General features: G+C 43.7%; 1 protein-coding gene across 1 annotated transcript in view; it reads right to left on the bottom strand.

The window, feature by feature from the left end:
* PIFI (post-illumination chlorophyll fluorescence increase) overlaps nucleotides 1–14,632 on the bottom strand; it is a 65,505-nt gene that overhangs the window by 26,899 nt on the left and 23,974 nt on the right. Inside the window, exons 2-6 of the mRNA XM_086510606.1 lie at nucleotides 6,879–6,990; nucleotides 6,190–6,274; nucleotides 6,000–6,078; nucleotides 5,807–5,920; nucleotides 4,780–4,892 (exon numbers count right to left, since the gene is read on the bottom strand). Of these exons, the coding sequence (XP_086366732.1) occupies nucleotides 4,780–4,892; nucleotides 5,807–5,920; nucleotides 6,000–6,078; nucleotides 6,190–6,274; nucleotides 6,879–6,990 (503 nt within the window). The remainder of the gene's footprint in view (nucleotides 1–4,779; nucleotides 4,893–5,806; nucleotides 5,921–5,999; nucleotides 6,079–6,189; nucleotides 6,275–6,878; nucleotides 6,991–14,632) is intronic.

Raw genomic sequence — 14,632 nt, 5'->3', positions numbered from 1 at the left:
GTGTAAGTCATTTTGTTGCTCCTATTTTGTTTGTCCGCAAGAAGGATGGTTCGTCTCGTTTGTGTGTTGATTACAGGGCATTGAACAAGATGACCGTCAAGAACAAGTTTCTGATGTCTCGCATTGAGTATATCCTGGATAGGCTCAATGGGGCAAAGGTTTTCAATAAGGTCGATCTCAAGAGTGGATATCATCAAGTAAGCATATTCAAAGTCTTCAAGACCGCTTTTCACACAAAGCGAGGGCAATGGGAGTATGTGGTTATGCCTTTTGGATTGACAGGTGCCGTGGGTACATGTAACCATCTCATTCGTGATGGTTTGTTGTATTTTCGTCAACGTCTATGAGTGTTGCTCTCTCAGACCAACCATTTTGCATGATGCACATGATTCTCTCACGAGTGGGCACAGGGGAATGAACACCACTTTGCAAAAAATAGAAAGATTGTTTTATTGACCTAAAATGCGAAAGGATGTGTTTCATTATGTCACACAATGTACTATATGTCAAAAGGTAAAAGCTCCTCGGGGTAAGCAACAAGGCCTCTTGCTTCCACTGCCTATTCCAAATAGGCCTTTTCAAGATATTTCCATGGATTTTGTGACTAACCTTCCACCTAGTTTTCATTCAAGGAACACTCAATGTTTGACAATTGTTGATCGTTTCAGCAAGTTTTGCATGTTGATTCCTTGTAAAGCCACAGTCACTTCACAAGATGTGGCACGGTTGTTCATAAAGCATTGGTACCCCCTCTGTGGTTTGCCAAAATCGATTGTTTCAGATAGGAATGTTAAGTTCACGTCCAATTTTTGGCGCGCACTCTTTGAAAATTTTGGCACTAGGTTGAATTTTTCATTGACTTTTCATCCACAGTCAGATGGTCAGACAGAGATTTACAATCAGTTGGCTTTTGATGTTTTAAAGTCATATGTGCATGATCAGCAGTCTCATTGGGAGCTCTATCTCCCATTGGTTCAGGCTATTTTGAAAGACTGTTTTTCATTTGCCATTGGTCGAACTCCATATGAGGCAGCTTTTGGCCGTCCGTTCCACTCACTTTTGACTTGCTCGATCAGTCAAATGCCTGATGCCAATGCTGAAAGTCAGTCATTGGATGAGATTTCTGAAAGTGTGAAGCTTCGGCTAAGCAAGGCTCAGGAATCTTATTCACGACAGGCTAATAAGCATCGTCAGGATGTTTCGATCAAGGAAGGGGATTGGGTGTATTTAAGAATCATGAAGCAACGTCTTAAGCAAGTTGGAAAGAAGTGTCCCAAGTTGTCTTTTCGAATGTATGGTCCATTTCCTGTCATTAAAAAGATAAATGAGGTTTCAATGAAATTGCAATTGCCTAACTCATGGTCAATGCACAACGTTTTTCATGTTTCTTGGTTGAAAGTGTTTCAGGGAACGCCTCCAGGGACATTTTTCGGAAGAACAAGAACCGGAGATCATCGATGAAGCTGAAGTCATGGAGCCGGAGCAAGTGTTGTTGCATCGGTTTCGGCATGGTTCAAAGAAGCAAGTACGACAATACTTTTTGAAGTTCAAGGATCGAAGAACCCACGAAGCACTATGGGTAGATGAAGAGTTTTTTAAAGATTATCACGAGATGTTGGCCGCCTACGTGGAAGCCATGCAGATCGGTACCAATACCTCACTTTAAAAAGGAGGGGATGTCACATGACGCATCCAACCCTATGTGTACGTAGACAAGCTACTTCATGACAAGGGTGTCACAAAGTGATGACGTGGCGGACAGCAGAAACCCTGATTCTGGCTGAAACCCTAAATTCCTGCAAACCCTAAAATCTGCCTGAACCCTAATCTGCAGCAAACCCTAATTTCTGGCTGAAACCCTAATTTCAGCAAACCCTAAAATCTGTCGGGATGCCACGTGGCAGCAACTGGTACATAATCCCGCGTTTTGCGGCGGGTTTTACGGCAGCATGCTTTTTGGCATCCACGCAATGAGGAAGAGAGCATTCAATTAGACTCTCTGAGAGAGAGAGAGAGAGAGAGAGAGAGAGAGAGAGAGAGAGAGCAGATGCTTTTGATTTTGAAGCTTTTTGGGACTCTGCTTTTGGGCATCCCTTGTAAACCTTTAAATAAGTGGCTTGGGCCTTCACTTCTCAGAGCATCTGGACGCAGAGTCTGAGAGTGAACCCCGAGTCACTCCCTTGTACTTTTAACTGATTAATACAAAAAGAAATACCGAAAGGGGCGCCAGTCTTTGGGGCCAATATCTCTAGGCACGGAACTCCGCCGGGCCAGTGCAAATCTATTGTGATCTGTGAATTGTTTTGAAGTGGTTATTTGGTGTTGCCGCGCTTGATTCTTGACTTGGAGTGTCCAAGTCTGTTACACAAGGGTTCAGTCAGTCCAGTCAGTCTAGCCTAGGAAGTGTTCTGGCACTTTTTGTGAGTCTGTTCGCAGACATGCATGCCCAGGCACTTAGAGTAGATGCATATCCTCTGGTTGCACACAGCATGATCATCAGCATTACCATCAGAATCCATCAGTATCCATCAGGAGCATTTTCCAGTGCACAGAACCCATTTCCCTATTTTTGACATTTTTCATTTATTATTTTTAAGTGACTTTTGTTGGGAACTGGGTAAGGCAATTTGCATATGACAATATATAGGAAAACCAGCGCTAGCATTCTCTGGCAGAAGAGCAGGAGGAGCACAGGCAAGTATCCTTACACCAAGCATCGATCTCTCTCTCAAGCAAGAGCCTACAAGCCTGGTGTTTTTCAGCAGGAAGCCCAGCGTTTTTGGAGGTCCCACTTCAGCATTTCCATCAGCCACTCCCCTCGCCAGCAGCCCTCTCATCAGCCCTTGCAAGACTCAGCCAATCCAGCATTTTCAAAGGCCTGCAGGCTCAGCGTTTTTCCAGCCATAAACTCCAGCGTTTTTAGCTTGGAATACCAGCGTTTTCAGCAACAGTTCAGCGTGTCCCAAGACCAGAAAATTCAGCGAATAAAGGGCAGCAGAACCAGCGATTAAAAGGCAGCAGATCCGGCGTTTTCAAGACAGCAAATTCAGCATTTTATTAGCAGCATACACCGCAGCAGACAGCAGATTCCGTAGTCGCCGTCGTCACTCGTCTCCGCACTTTTCAAGGAGTTTGCATCAGCATCTTGTACCAGTTTGTGCAATCAATAGCATAGACTTCTCTTGCCATCGAGAGAAGGGCTTTCGGAGGAGGGTTTGACATTTTGCTTGGTGTCGTATTCTTCTCTCTCTATCTCTCGGGGGTGGGGGGGGGGGGGGGGGGGGGGGGGGGGGGGGGGGGGGGGGGGGGGGGGGGTTTGTAGGGTCAAGGCAATGTAAGGGGGAGTTGGGGGGGTTGGAGCGATGGCGATGGTGAGCGTGAGCGAGAGCAGCAGCAGCAAGCATCAATATCCATATTTAAAGAGACCCTTGGCACAAACTCAAAAGCTTTACATGAAAAGCTTCACTTCTAAAAGCATTTGGAGGTCAAAAGCTAGCGCCCTTAGGGGCTGGTCTGTACGGCACTGCCACATCATTAGCTCAGCACTAATCCACAGGCGTCCGTACAGCTGCCACGTCATCATCCTTTTAAGCAAGTTTTGTGTGTGTGTGTGTTAATAAATTAGGCCCCATCGGTGAAACTTTATAAGTTGTTGGGGGTTGGGAATTTTAATCCTAATCCAATTTATCATTTGGGCCCTTCTTATGTTCCTTCTACTTCTTCTTGGGTTTAGGCCCCCTTGGTCGGAACCTGCAAACCTCAGAGGCAAGGCCAAGACCCAAAGGTCACACGGATGTTCCTAATGCCACACACACATGCAAATACTGCATAGAAAAATTTTTGTGGCACATAGGATTCTGGCTTTGACACATAAAATGGCATGGACCACCTTTCTAGGATGAGTGAATCTGTGACTAGCCAGACGGATGCATTGATCAAATGCATTTATGACCTCGACGCAAAAACCTCAACCCTAAAACCCGTCACAGACCGCCTTCTAAAATCAAAGGAACCGTCCTCGATTACACGAAAAATAAAAGAGGGACAACTTGCGTTTTTTTAACATACATCAGACAAATATGCATACTAGTGCAATGATGTCATTTATGCATAAACAAAATAAATTTTCAATTGGCCAATTTAAAAACATCAAACTTCCAAAATATGAAAAGTCACATACATATCCAAGAGATCCACACTTGCCACTGCCAGGCAGGCCAAGAAAGATTTGCTTGGCTGCTCGTAGACCCAGCCGTGATAATACGCATAGCCCTTACACCACACCCATCCATGTACCAGATATTACACCCCCAGTTTAACATAGGATGGAGCTAGTTAGCTTGATGCACTTCATGATTGTACTTCCCCGCACATACAGATGTGCACCCATACCCCCTAGAGATAGAGCTCCACCCCCCTTTCCCTCACATACCATGTCTCTTGTATCCTAGTCTCCCATGGATCAACCCCTCCCCCCTTAACCACATTTCGTTACGTTGTAGTTTTTTCCTTTCTCGATAGATGGAGGACACACTCATGTATATTTGATTTGTCTCAAAGGCCCACTTCAGCCTCTAAAAGATCTTTCTTTCTTTCTTCTTTCTCTACATTGATGACATATGCATTAAGTTTAATAATCACTTTGATCCCCATTGATTGCATACAATTGGCTGTTTAATGTGCTTACCAATTCCACACTAAATACCAAAACATTCAGCTACATATGAGCTCATGCAATATCGATGTTTCAGAGACTTGTGAAGGGCAAAGAATAAGCACCTTATTAAAAAACTCCAAAGGTTGGTTCTTAAGTCTTTTGGGGATCTCAAACTTCAACTTATACGGCCCATCCCAAACCTTCCCATCAGTAAAAGAAAATTCCAGCGTCAGTGCTGCAGACAGTACACAACACAGACCTCAATTAACATATGCAATATTATGGATCTAGCCTTCTGCATAAACAAGAATCCATCTCTTATCGATTGATATACCAAACAGTTAGACACATAAGACAACTAAGAAAGGCGATATGTTTGTCTAGGTGCTCCACAGAATAAAGCACCTTTCGTCCCTGCTTTCATGCCAGAACTGAGAACATGTTTTACAAGGGAAAACAGAACCGTGACATTCCAGCATTTGCCCAATCTGCAACAAATGTTAGCGCTATTTGTCTTAGTATTTACTGTTTAGGACTTCCGTCACAAACAGGTTGCCAATGGGTTGATTAGTATTTAAATCTCATTTTCAATATTGCCCTATACCAGTACTTTTTATACATCTTTGCAATCTTAGAGGACAAGCAAAGTGCCTTCTATAAAAATACAAGTTTTGCAGACTGCAATTTTAGCGATGCAAATTGCTTGCCGAACACCTTGAGTGTCTAAATCCTGCAAGACTCATGAATGCAAGATTTTCTTCTAGTGACTGCAATCAAGCTGATACCACTAGAAACATGAAAATATGTTCCGAGTGAGAAATGAGCTCAGGACCTTGCTTTTAAGCAAATTGTCGTGATGCAAAACCACTTTAAATTTTCTTGAAGAAGGTGAATATAGCTACTCCATAAAGCATAGTTAGTAAGCAAAGATCAAATCAAATGGAGAATTATCCAAATGCTACAATCAAGGTAGAGTAAGTGCATGCCCACCTTATATATATATATATATATATATATATAATATATATATATATATATATATATATATATATATATATATATATATATATATATATATATATATATATATATATATATATATATATATATTTATTGATATACAAAGGAACACAAGCAGCAAATAAATACCATGAACAGGAACATTGATCTTGATGGAGAAGAAGGGAGCACAAGCAGGCCCTCTATCTCTTCTTGTCATGATTCTTGGTTCCCCACCACACATAATAGGTTGATTGAATCCACCTGAAGAGACATATAAATACATTAGCAATTTGCAGTCCTAAACAAACAATATTTCGATGGAGCCATTTTTATGCCACACCATTGAATGCAATGCCATAATCCATGTTAGGGACGAGTTTAGATGCAGTGGGGTTGAAAAAGATAGTGACTTCCTCTCCCTGCATTGGAAAACTTGAAAGAGTTAAAACACTTTTACCATGCTATAGACCTCAGCATGATCAGTATAAGCCAAACTGTACTTCTGAAAGATACTTTAAAAGAAAGCTCACACTAGTTGGTGCTTCCCCGCTTTTTGTTTCCCAAAAGACTGGTTGAAAGCCCATCTCAAAATCTGACCATTGAGGCAGAGTGTATCTGTAGCCAACTAATAAGGATTTTGAACTCCTTTGCATAAAAAATCAAATAACCAGCTACAGAACATTACGGTTGTAAAATGACCCAAATATTATTCTACATCAAACAGTGAACACCATGGCAGGATACTCCGTATTGCACCAAACAACTTCTTTCCTCTAGAACCCAGATCTTGGGTTTTTTAGTCACAGCCTCTCACAAGACCATCAACACAAGCACACTTGGTAGTCAACAGGAAGTAGAATATAAAACGTTTCTTTTTCTAACATATGCAACTAACAACAAAGGTTTCTTGTCACCACCAAGCATAATACTGGAAGATTGACAAAACCTCATTGATCACTGATAAAAGACATAGTGATGTATTTAAGCACCTCACAATCAGTCAAAATGCATGTGCTTCTCATAAGAACCATACCAACAATTTGCATAAACTGTTACTGTCGAGGAAAAACAAATGAAAATAGCCATGTATATGTGAAAGCAGAGAAGAGTACGCATTCATGGGTACAAGGACTCACAGATTAATTCCTCATGCTTCCTCTAGAATTTCAATACTTCCGCTATTTTCACTAGTCTGAAGGAAATTTTCTGAAGAACTTACGTTTCTTTCTCACTAGTAACTGTTGCTGTGGCATACGCTTTACCCGGTTCTGTCAACCCTTTTCTAGAAGAATTTGTGAGTAAATTTGTTGTAAAGCGAGATCTGTACAGACCTGGGGTATGAGCAGCTAACATTAGGAATCTACACAATTATTTTATCTCTGAAATACATAAATACAAAAAAACATGTGACACCCAACATACTATAGTCAAAGCTTGCTCGAATACAAGTCCCAACATTGAACACATGAGAAGTTCAACAATGTTATTGTAACCTTGGCATCCCGATCCTCATACACGTACTGCGTCATCACAAGAGTACAGAAAGACCACAGGCTAGCAACACTGAACCACATAGCATGACGGTCCATGTGGTAGAATTTAGAAATAATCTACATTTCTCCTCGAAACTCTCCATCGACATTGGAAAAGATCGGTCCTGTGAAGAGAATAAAACTGAGGTGATTGAGGACTAACTTCAAATCAGACCAGAACGTGCCCGAGCGGCACCAGCCTCAGGACGAACCATCACCAATCAGCCATGCACTCCTCTCAAACACAAAAAATCAGCACCACAATCAACTGTAAATCACGCGATCCTCGTCACTTCGTACGCATGCTTTGATACCATGTCAAAGTGGCATAGATAATGCAAGCGGTGAGGTGTGGTACTCATGCTCTCTCACCAAAACGCAGCCTCTCTCTCACAACATCCGACATGCATATGCATATGTTCCCCACCAGAAGGGGGCACCCAGGGGCCCAAGGCATAGAAACAGCTAGCTCCCCTCAACTACATAAGAAACCTCAAGAGGAATCACTTACAGCAAGGAGAGGTGGCGTGGATGAGAACACTAGAAAAGGGAGAGACGACGTAGGGGCACAGCCACAAAAAAACCATCACTCCCTATAAACAGAAAATCAGCCCCATGTAACAGGACAAAACCACAATGTCATGGATGCTTGAGAGTCAGTCGCTGCCTGCATAATCGCCTACATCATCGCTAGAAGGCTATAGAAGGATCTAGAAGATTCTAGAAGTTCTAAAAGTATCAAGGAGATTCTAGAAGTTTCTAGAAGCATGGAGAAGATTCCGGAAGAATCTAGAAGTTTCTAGAAAGCTCTAGAAAGTTGAAGAAGGATCTAGAAGGTTCTAGAAGAACTAGAAGGATCAAGAAGCTTGGAGAAGATTCCGGAAGAATCTAGAAGTTTTTGGAAAGCTCTAGAAAGTTGAAGAAGGATCCAGAAGGTTCTAGAAGAACTAGAAGGTTCTAGAAGATTCTAACCTCCTCAAGCACTAGTATAAATAGGGGTCATGGGCCACAAGCCCCTCAGTCTTGCCGACACCAGTTGTGAGCCTCCTATGAGGAAATCCCTCTTCTAGTTCTTATGTTCAAGTCTTGTCCTTGCAATCAAGCCTTGTCTTGTACTCAAGTCATGTGATCCAAGTCTTGTATCTAACTCTCTTAATAAAGTATTAAGGCTTGTAATCAATATTAAGCTTATCATCAAATCCAAGTTCTTGTACATTGTGAACGCCTCCTCTTGCTCTCTTCTAGCTCTATACGCGCTCATAACACGTGCCAACTGAGAAGAACACACTAGAACAGACGTTTAGCACTATAAACAACCAAACAGAACGAGAGAGAACCCACACAAGACACAGAGTGGAAGAGTTCCACTCACAGATGGCACTGGTCCCAAACCTTGGCGCCCCTTTCAGTATTTCTTTATATCGCTTCAACAAGGTACAACTCTATGGTTTTGCTCTGCTTCCCCCCATGTAGAATGCCAAAGAGAGAGAGCCCACAGGACTTATTTAAAGGCCCCAGGTCTCACCAAAAGAAATTAAATGAAAAGCACTTGACCCAAAAGAAAGCAGGTCCAAAATCTAGCGCTCTATGGGCTATAGCGTAATTTGCAAAAATTTGCCCTGCTGTTAGCGCAAAATCCGGGCATGTCCGTACAGCCTACCATGTCATCAACTTATACCCAATTTGTGATCTAGAGGTCTTTTTTTGGGTTTTTAGGCCCCTCCGCCAGCTCTTGTAAGTTGGGCAAGGTTGAGATTTTGATTCCTAACCCACTTTGGGCATTTAGGCCCCTCTGTTGCCTTCAGTAAGTTGGTAAGTCTTCTTGTTCTCTTTTTGCTAGGGTTTAGGCCCCTCGGCCGGGGTTAGGATCAAGGAGTCCTAGAGTTCAGGCATCACTTTTGGTTCATCCAATCGGTCCCAATTTCTCCCGGGGATTGTGTTAGGGAGTGAGGGTTGTCTTGTGGCTGTGCCCGGCCAGTGTGAGGTAGGTTTCTCATGCTGGGTTGTGTCTAGCCATGTTTAGTCTTGGGTTTCGGCTCAGTTCCATGGCCATTAGGCTCCTACAGGCCGGGGATATTTTTCCAAGCCTTGCCAATACTTTTTCCCTATTCCCCACAGGGCTTCCGGTGACTATTTCTGCTATTTCCCCATTTTTCCCAGTCGTAGGATCTGGTGGACAGCTGGCCGACCTGGACTAATGGGGGCATATATGTGTGAGTAGGGACACACGAGGAGCATGTGGTGCATAGGCCAGAGGTTGCAGGGTGCCACTTGGGGGGCAGCCCTACGGTGAGCATAGGGCAGAGGAGGGCAGTCTGCTGGCGTTTTTCAGCACCCTTCTCCCAGCGTTTCGCTTCACCTACAGTAAGGCAGCACCACCAACAGTCGATGGGCAGCAGGGGATCAGCCTTGCGTTTCTCCTTCTCAGGGCACATGCATGGAGGCGTTGTGATCATGCACATGTAAAGCACCTTCATCGCGGTGCAGGCATAGGAGAGGAGCAGATCCATGTTCGTTAGGGGGCAGCCACACCATAGGGCAGCCAGATCCGATTTCTCTTCCTTCAGATCATACGAGCAGTGTATGCTGTTTCAGATTAATTTGTTTGTAGCTATTCAAACATAATAAGAAATCTCCTTCAAGGGAAGGGGGGGGGGGGGGGCAACCCATCGTCTGGTCCCTAGTATGGTGTCCTTTTCATATCATTTTCTCATAAATATCTTGTGCAGAATCTCTTGTGAAAAAGTGAAACTAGTTTTTAAGTCTTAAGTACACGCTTCCGTCTCTATGACAGTGGTATCAGAGCAAGGTCCCCTCGTTTCTTTCCTTAAGGTGAGACGGTCCTTGGTAGAAATACCCGTCATGGCAGGACAAGCAGAAGAGCTTGAGCGGTGTAACCGGCTTGGACACTCCAAGCAAGAAATCAATAGCAACACACGAACCGAAACTTCATAATCATTGAACTTTAATGGAGAGAGAGAGAGAGTCGACACCGCCCGGCGGAGTTCCATGCCCAGAGGTTTTGGCCCCAAAGACTGGAGCCCCTTTCGGTATTTCGTTTTATATTAATCTTTGAGCAAAGTACAACTCGCGCGGGTGCTCGCTCTCATACCTCTGTGTCCAGATGCTCTGAGAAGTGAGCCCCCTTGGGTCACTTATAAAGATTACAAGGGTTGCTAAAAGCAGAGCCCCAAAAGCATTAAACTCAGTTCCAAAAACAATTGATTCCAAAATCTGCCAGCAAAAGGCACAAGCGCAATTTGCAAAAATCCAGACAGGCTGCCATGTCAGCACTGTCAGCGCAAATCTCGGAAATCCGTACATGTTGCCACGTCAGCATTGTCAACGCAAATCTCGAAAATCCGTACATTCAACCATGTCACTGTCCGTACTGTTCTGCCACGTCATCATCCTACATTTTGCCACGTCATCAATTTGTGACATACCCCCCTCTTGAAATAATTGTAATCGCCCTCGATTATGCCTGCAAAACAAACAGAGGCCATACACCAGTTCAGTAGACACTGACTCTAAGTACTTGTACAAAGACGACAGTCAATCGTTGCACATGACATCACAGGACACATGACAAATCAATCACAGAAAAATTCATTTCAAATCTCAGACCATGACTGCCAGCAGTAATTGCATCTAGATCCATTCAGAACCTCAATGATGCCTGATTAACTAATCCTTATTGAGATCATGTTTATAGAGATTTATGAGACCGAAATGCTGCAGTCCTTTCGTCTTTTAGTTCTTACACTCAAACACGTCAAATGAGAGAGTACAAATCAATCATCTTCAATTTCGGGAATTCTGTTTTATAAAGTTATTCAGCAAAATATTGTCAGCCTATCAGTATCCCTGAAACCCAAAGGGGACATCAGTGACCATATTCAATCGAGGTAATCTGTTGACAAAGGAGCGGAGTGACTCCCCTCTTGTGCGAGCCCGTTGCACCAGATTCAACCTTGCTGAGTTCGGGGTTCTATCGAGTAGATGATGCTAAACCAAATCATAAATGCTTCAAGGTAAAGTTCCAAAATCTGAGGAGTATCTGCTAGGTCCTCCTCCTCCATCCACTTCGCATCTAATGCCGAGTAGTTCTTGAATTTAACCAAGAACCGCCGAATCACTTTACCTTTCATCTTTCTTTCCTTGTGTGCCAAAATCTGTTCAGGAACCAGTATCTCCTCACTCTCTTCCACGTCGGGTTGCTCATCAGGCTCCCCATCAACCAGCACCTCACCTTTAAAAGGTTTCAAGAGACTCACATGGAATGCATTGTGAATCTTCCAAGTATCAGGCAGCTTGGCTCGAAAGGAGACATCATTTATCTTTTCTTTAATCTAGAAAAGGGCCATAATACCTCATGCTAAGCTTTGGAAAAAGCCGCTCCTTTCCCTTTCGTTTCCTTAGGCGTGCCTCAAACGTAAGAGCACCCAATCGTCTTCCTTTAATTTCAAGTCTCGATGATGTTGATTTGCTGCTTTCTCATGTCGTTCTTGAGACTTCTCTAAAGCCTCGCGGACCTTGGCAAAAGCAATGTCCAAGTCCCTCGTGTATTGGTCCTCTTCAAAAATCTTATCCTGGGTTTGGAAATGTTCTGATCTACCAGCTGATTCCCTTTTTCCTTTCTTTCCTTGTGCCCTCGGACCTGTAGGTAGCGTCTTTCGCTTCCCCCGTCCATTGGCACGTCAGAGTCGATCATTGGAATCCTAAGACGCACTATCATCTAAATCCTCTTTCTCTAGAATCCTTTGATGAACTTGCATCTGGTTCTCCCTTAGTTCGTCGGAACCCTCTGATTCTCCAGAAACCTGTGATGAGTTGTCATCTGGTTCCCTTGATGCATTCTCTTCACTGGCAGACTCTTTCCTTTTTGAGGTGGATACCATCTTTCCCGTCACATCATAGTTACACGGAACTAGAACGGGGAATGGGAACGGGGGCCTCCGGAACGTTTTCGGAACGGGTGGGCCTGAGAACAGTGGAACGGGAACGGGGGTTGGAACGATAACCTAAAATATGCCATGGGGGGGGCTGTTTTCTACTCTTGTTTGGATTATTAAAGGATGGGAAGGATACCCACCTTCACCCCCAACGAAGCTTGTAAGTTGTGCCATATTGATGCCGCTTGAGGGTTGAGCCATATTGATGGCTACCCGTTCTGCTTGAGCTATATTAATAGCTTTTAAAGAAAAAAGGAACCCCCCCCCCCCCCCCCCCCCCCCCCCCTTTTGTGTAAGTCTTGACAAGTTTGAAACCTCCCCCAAACGGTAATCTCTCTCACTCTCTCTTGTGCTCGGAAACTGCTGAAAATTCAAAAATAGAACATTGGCTACTTTTTTTGAATTTTGCTGCCCATTCCGCTCGGGCGTTTCGTTCCGCCCGTTTCGGTTGTTCTGCTGTTACGTTCAAGTTCCAGAACGTTTTTCCGTTCCCAAAACCGTTTCGGCGCCCAGAACCAGTTGGAACGCCGTTTCGATATGGTTACCCCCCGTTCCACGCCCTCCCTGTTACTATGTATTGCATAAGTCAATGAGCCGGCATGCATTCCAAATCATTGCTTAGTCATGTCCCATAAGTCTCTGAATGGTGTCAGACTTCTGGTTTAAAGCATAGTCTTGAATCTCTTTAGCAAATCATAGCAAAACCGCTCAATCTGGTCTTTCAAAAGAATCTTCCACAAGTATCCCAAAACCTCTGGCAGTAGTCATCCAATGTATCTTTCTCAGTCATTTTCAAGTGATGCAAAGGCGTGATGACATCTCTTGCATATTCATCTAATATCCAAGTTGACGTGAAAAAAAGAAGAATTTTAACCACGTCACATGTGTTTCTCTGCATAACAACATAGTAAGCTGCTGCTTTTCGCTCCCAGGAATGTTCTGAGAATCGCTCTCCAGAGAAGGCGACGTCAAACTGTTGTACAACTCAAGGGCTCGATGGCTGTCGTGGCCTGACTCCCTTCCTTGAACTCCTTGGTTTTCTTGTTGATCTGGTCATTGTCAAAAGAGGACGAGCTCTTCCATATTCCGGAATTTCATTTCATAAAGCCATCCAGCAGAATACTGTCAGCTCTCAATATCCCTAAAGCTCAAAGAGACATCAATGACTCTAGTATTCAAAAATCGAGGCATCTATTGACAAAGGAGCGGAGTAACTCCCCCCTTGTGCAAACCCACTGCACCAGATCTCCGGCCAAGCTGAATTCTGGGTTCCATTTGGATTAGAATATGCTAAACCAAAAGTTTCAAGGTAAAGATTCACATTCCGAGGAATATCTGCTAGGTCTTCCTCCTCCATTCGCTTTGCATCCATTATGAAATAGGTCTTGAATTTAACTAAGAACCGTCAGTTCGCTTTACCTTCTTTCTTTCTTTCTGTGCCAATTTCTGTTCTGGGACGAGTATCTGCTCGTTTTCGTCCAATTCAGGTTGCACATCTAGCTTCCCATCATCGGGCACATCGCCTTCAAAAGGCTTTAAGAGACTCACATGAAAAACATTGTGAATCCTCCAAGTATTTTGGTAGCTTCAGTCCAAAGGAGATATCATTATCTTTTCGGTAAATTTGGAAAGGTCCAAACTATCTCATGCTAAGCTTTCAAAGAAGCCGCTCCTTTCCCTTTTTTTTCTTTCTCGAGAGTGCCTTCCCATAATGTAAGAGCACCCAATCATTCTCCTTCAATTTCAAATCGCGACAATGGCAATCCGCTGTCTTTTTCAGACTTTCCCAAAATTTATGCAAAGCCTTCCGGACCAAGTCCGTCGTGAACAGGTCGACTTCAAAGAAAAATCTTATCTTTCGTGCTAAGGAAGGATGGAACCTTCGTAGCAAATTGAAGAATCTCAAATGGCACCCTCCCCATCAAAGAGTTAATCGTGTTTCTATAGGCATATTCCACCGAGAGGTAAAAACCTTTCCCAAGTAATCTTCTGATCCAACCAAGAAGACTTCAACAAAGCCAGTACCATTGAATTAGCAATCTCTGATTGCCTGTCAGTTTGTGGGTGGAGCGATGACGAGAACTGCAACCGCGTGCCTATGTTCTCCCAAATAGCCGTCCAAAACAAACTCGTGAACCTGGGGTCCTGTCGGAGACAATCGTCTCAAGCATGCCATGTAATCTGAAGACCTGGGCAATAAACAATCGTGCCCACATTGTGTTCTCGGGAGATGAAATCCATTGCAATACTTTCCCAGGGCGGGTGGGTATGCCATATGGGTAAAAAGGCTGTAACAATCCTTGTGCTTTATGCCTGTCAAACTTGACCTTGTAGCATACCAAGCAACTGCACACAAACTCATCCACATTCTTCTTGAGTCTCGGCCAAAAGACGTATCTCTCTACCCCTTTCAAGGTGGTAGCAATGCCGCGGTGACCCGTAAAAGCCTAAAGGCGGACAGTGGCATTCGGTTAGAACCTTTTCCC

This window comes from Adiantum capillus-veneris, chromosome 4 (assembly GCF_014529385.1).
Source record: "Adiantum capillus-veneris isolate H3 chromosome 4, ASM1452938v2, whole genome shotgun sequence".
Lineage (NCBI taxonomy): Eukaryota > Viridiplantae > Streptophyta > Polypodiopsida > Polypodiales > Pteridaceae > Adiantum > Adiantum capillus-veneris.
The sequence above is the reverse complement of the archived record's forward strand: the minus strand, read 5'-3'. Positions and strand labels throughout refer to the sequence as shown.